The sequence below is a fragment of the Conger conger genome, chromosome 16 (genome assembly GCF_963514075.1).
Source record: "Conger conger chromosome 16, fConCon1.1, whole genome shotgun sequence".
NCBI lineage: Eukaryota > Metazoa > Chordata > Actinopteri > Anguilliformes > Congridae > Conger > Conger conger.
The window spans coordinates 1,751,768-1,755,524 of NC_083775.1; the positions used below are offsets into that span (position 1 = coordinate 1,751,768).

The 3,757-nt window shown below is 66.1% G+C and overlaps 1 protein-coding gene across 1 annotated transcript in view; it reads right to left on the reverse strand.

Moving 5' to 3' along the window:
• Window positions 1–1,424: 1,424 nt before the first annotated feature.
• LOC133114888 (protein phosphatase 1 regulatory subunit 29) overlaps window positions 1,425–3,757 on the reverse strand; it is a 2,694-nt gene continuing 361 nt past the window's right edge. The window contains exon 1 of the mRNA XM_061224578.1: window positions 1,425–3,757. This exon is cut by the window's right edge and continues 361 nt beyond it. Within this exon, the coding sequence (XP_061080562.1) occupies window positions 1,425–3,757 (2,333 nt within the window).

The window sequence follows — 3,757 nt, forward strand, 5'->3', positions numbered from 1 at the left end:
GGCCTGCTGAGGCTCACGGTCGCTGAGCAGAACCGCCTTCTGCCGGCCCCGGGGCCTGGGGCCCACGCTCTCTCTGAGACAACAATCTGCCCACAAGCTGGATGCACAGATACATGTAAACTGTGCATTTGTTTATTTTTAAAAAAAGGTTAGTTTTTTTTTACTGGCTCAGTCAAAATTCTGATTCGATCCAAACTGAAGAGTCGCCATCTTGCCAGTCATGCATGGAGCTCTGCGGTCCGTGCCGGGATTCACCCGTTAAAGCACCAACGCAACCAGAGAACTCTGAAGTGGGAACGAGCGTGCTGAGTTTGGGCTGGGCCGGACTCCCTCCGGTGCAGAACACTGCGGACTTCAGCTCCAGCGACAGAGCGTTGCTGCGGCCCGTCCGATTTAAGCTCTGGAGTGCGCTCACTGTTTATGTTCTTAATAAACATAAACGACGACGACAGCCTACGTCCGGTGACAATAGCACTTTCGCCAAAGCGCTGTGCGGTGTCAGCGGAGCGTCGCCCTGTCGCAGGACGATAAGCCGAGCGGGAGCGCTGGATGGGAACAGACTGACGGAGCGGAGAGACAGCGACACGCCGGGGGGGCTTCGCCCGGCGACTCTGTAACCGAACGACTCACCGCGCCCCTCCCCCCCCCCCCCAACGCGCTGGCCCACATCCCTGCCCCCCCCCCCCCACGCGCTGGCCCACATCCCTGCCCCCCCCCCCCCCCACGCGCTGCCCCCCCCCCCCCCCACGCGCTGCCCCGCCCCCCCCCCACGCGCTGGCCCACATCTTAGCCCGCGGCTCGTGGAGACCTGGATCTGCGTCTCCGCTGCGCTCCTCCCGGGGCGCCCCCACGCATGACCGGCCGCACGCGGCTCGACGGCCAGCTCCAGCTGGAGGCCGGACCTCAGCGTTTACGCTCCACCGCTTTCTGGAACACAAGCGCGCCCCTTCTACACGCAACCCGGGACACGCTTTGTGATGAAAACTGTGGAAATACTACAGTGCATACTGTGGTTCACGTGCCCGGCCAGACTTCCCCGTATAGTCACAGAAATAACACACTTAACCGTTAGCTGCTATCGGCTTCCCCCGGATAAGCTCCTCCAAGCGGCAATTCAGTGTGATAAAAATGAACTTAAAACATTGTGAAATCACTTCATTTACAAATTTAGTAACATTGCCCCACATTTGGCACCTAATTTACACTATAACGGCCCTATAGCATGTCTCACTTCTAGTTATTCAGTGACTCAACACTGACAATTAACACCGACAAAAACCAAGCAATGATGATTCTCCAAGAAGGGAGGTGGTGGGTTTACTACCCATCACACCTTTTGTCAATCACGGCCGCCCCTCCCGGACTCGAGCGCGGGGGGGGGGCGGACCAGTGTCTCCGGCACGGGGGCGCTCCGCCCTGCCTCATCACAGCTTCTGCTGCGCGGACACGCCCTTCCAGTAGTCGAGGATGTCGTGGAGGTCCTCGCCCTTGGCAAACTGGACCTTCTTGCGCAGGGCGTTCCCCGCCGTCACGTAGCAGGCCTCCTCCCGCGGGCCCTTGCGGTACGGCCGGAAGCGCTCCCAGATGCGCAGCGTGGTCTCCGAGGTGTACTCGGGGCTGGAGGAGTAGCCGGAGTAGTTGTGGTGCCGCGGGGAGAGCTGGGAGTAGGAGGCCGCGTCCCGCTTGGTGCGGGCGAGCGGCTTGAGGAAGGAGGGCCGCTGGCTGGGGGAGTCGGTCGCGCCCTCGTAGTACAGGGCGGGGAAGGAGTGCCGGTGCTCGGCGCAGTGGTAGTCCGAGTGCACCTCCAGGTGCTGCTGAGCCCCGCTGCCCGGCGCGCCCCCGCCCCCCGCCCCGCCGCCCGCCCCCACCAGCGGGAGCGTCTCCAGCGGCTCCCCGCATCCCGCCGGGCTGCCCGCCTCGGGGTACTGGCACTGCTCCGGGCTGCAGGGCTCCGGCACGTCCAGGCTGAAGACCCGGCCGCTCTTCACCGAGGAGACGCTGCCCGGCTTCTTCGCGCCGGCCGCGTCCGCGCTGGCCTGCCTCTGCACGGGCGGGGCGGAGGCCGGGGGCGGGGGCCGGTACGGCGGGGACACGAAGCCCCCGCCGCTGATGCCCGGCCGCTCGGACAGCGGCAGGGCGAAGGGGAGGGGCGGCGGGGGGGGGATTTTGGGGGAGGACATGGCCTGGCAGCCCTCCGCCATGCCGGGGGGCAGCGGTATGAGGCCGCGGGTCAGGGAGGAGACGCAGGTGGGCGCCGGCGGGGTGCTGTTAGCGCTGGCGGCCGCGGCGGCCACGGCGGCCGAGTCCAGCTTGAGCGCGTCGATGCAGTTGTTGATGATCTGGTTGACCTTGTCCACCTCCATGGCGATGGTGGAGATCTCCGAGGCCGAGCCCCGGCCCTCGTCGTCCGAGTCCTCCTCCCCCAGGTCGCTGCCGTCCTCCTCCCGGTACTCCTCCTCCCCGGCCCCCGTCCCCGCCGCGCCGTCCTTCCCCCCGCCGCGCTCCTCCCCGGACGTCCGCACGTCCATGTAGTTGCCCTTGCTGGCCGCCATGGCCTCGGAGAAGGCGGTGGCCATCTTCTCCACCTGCGGGATGGAGGACAGGCGGGAGGAGCTGGTGTTGGCCGAGCCGTGCAGCATGCCCAGGCTGGAGGAGGCCGAGGCGGGCAGCTTGCCGTGGTGGTGGTGGTGGTGGTGCGGCGGGTCGTGGAGCCGCTGCATGGCGGGGGGCTCCGCCGCCACTACGGCCGCCGCCTCCGGCCCGTACCGCATCTCCAGGATGGTCTTCTTCACGCAGATGGACTTCTGCTTCTCCTCGTTCCTGCGCCGCCGGCGCAGGCAGTAGTACACCAGGCCCAGCACCACCAGCATGCCGAACAGGCAGCCCAGGATGGTCATGATGTAGTGCGTGGTGGTGGAGGAGCTGGGCCGCAGGTCGTCGGCGCTCTGGGTGCGCGTGGCGAAGAACAGGCACGTGTGGTTGTAGCGCTGCGAGTTGCGTATGGACGCCACGCAGAACGTGTAGTTGGTGTGCGCCTTGAGCTTGTCCAGCGTGATCAGCTCCTTCTTCTTCTTGAGGTTCATGACGTCGGAGACGTAGCTGTCGTTGTACTGCACCAGGATGTACATCTTGCTGTAGGGCCGGGGGATCTGCACCAGCAGCGAGGCCGAGTACAGCGAGACGTGGTGCAGCTTGATGCTGGGGATGTAGGTGGGGTCCGCCGGCGAGGCGGTGGGCTGGTGGTACGGCCCGATCCGGTCCGACATGTCCGGGCCCAGGCCCGAGGCGTCCGAGTCCGGCGGCAGGGACGTCATGCCGGGGACGAAGACGCCGTCGCGGCAGGAGCCCAGGACGGCGCGGGCGCTGCGGCCGTGCCCGGACACGGGGCTCAGCAGCGGGTAGCCGAACAGCTCCCGCGGCGTCTCGCACTGCAGCCGGTCGTAGGTGTGCGTGACGTTGTTGAAGGCCTCCAGCCAGGTGAGGAAGCTGAACAGGTCGCAGCCGCAGTGGAAGGGGTTGCCCGCCAGCTCGCACACCATCAGCCGGGTCAGGCCGGCGAAGGTGGACGGGTCCAGGCGGGCCAGCTTGTTGGAGGACAGGTCCAGGCTGCTGAGGCCGGGGCACTCCCAGAAGGCGTTGGCGGCGATGACCTCGATGAGGTTGTGCTGCAGGAACAGGCACTGCATCCGGCCCAGGCCCCGCAGCATCCCCTCCGTCAGGTTGGTCAGCTTGTTGTAGCCCAGCTGCAGCACCTGCA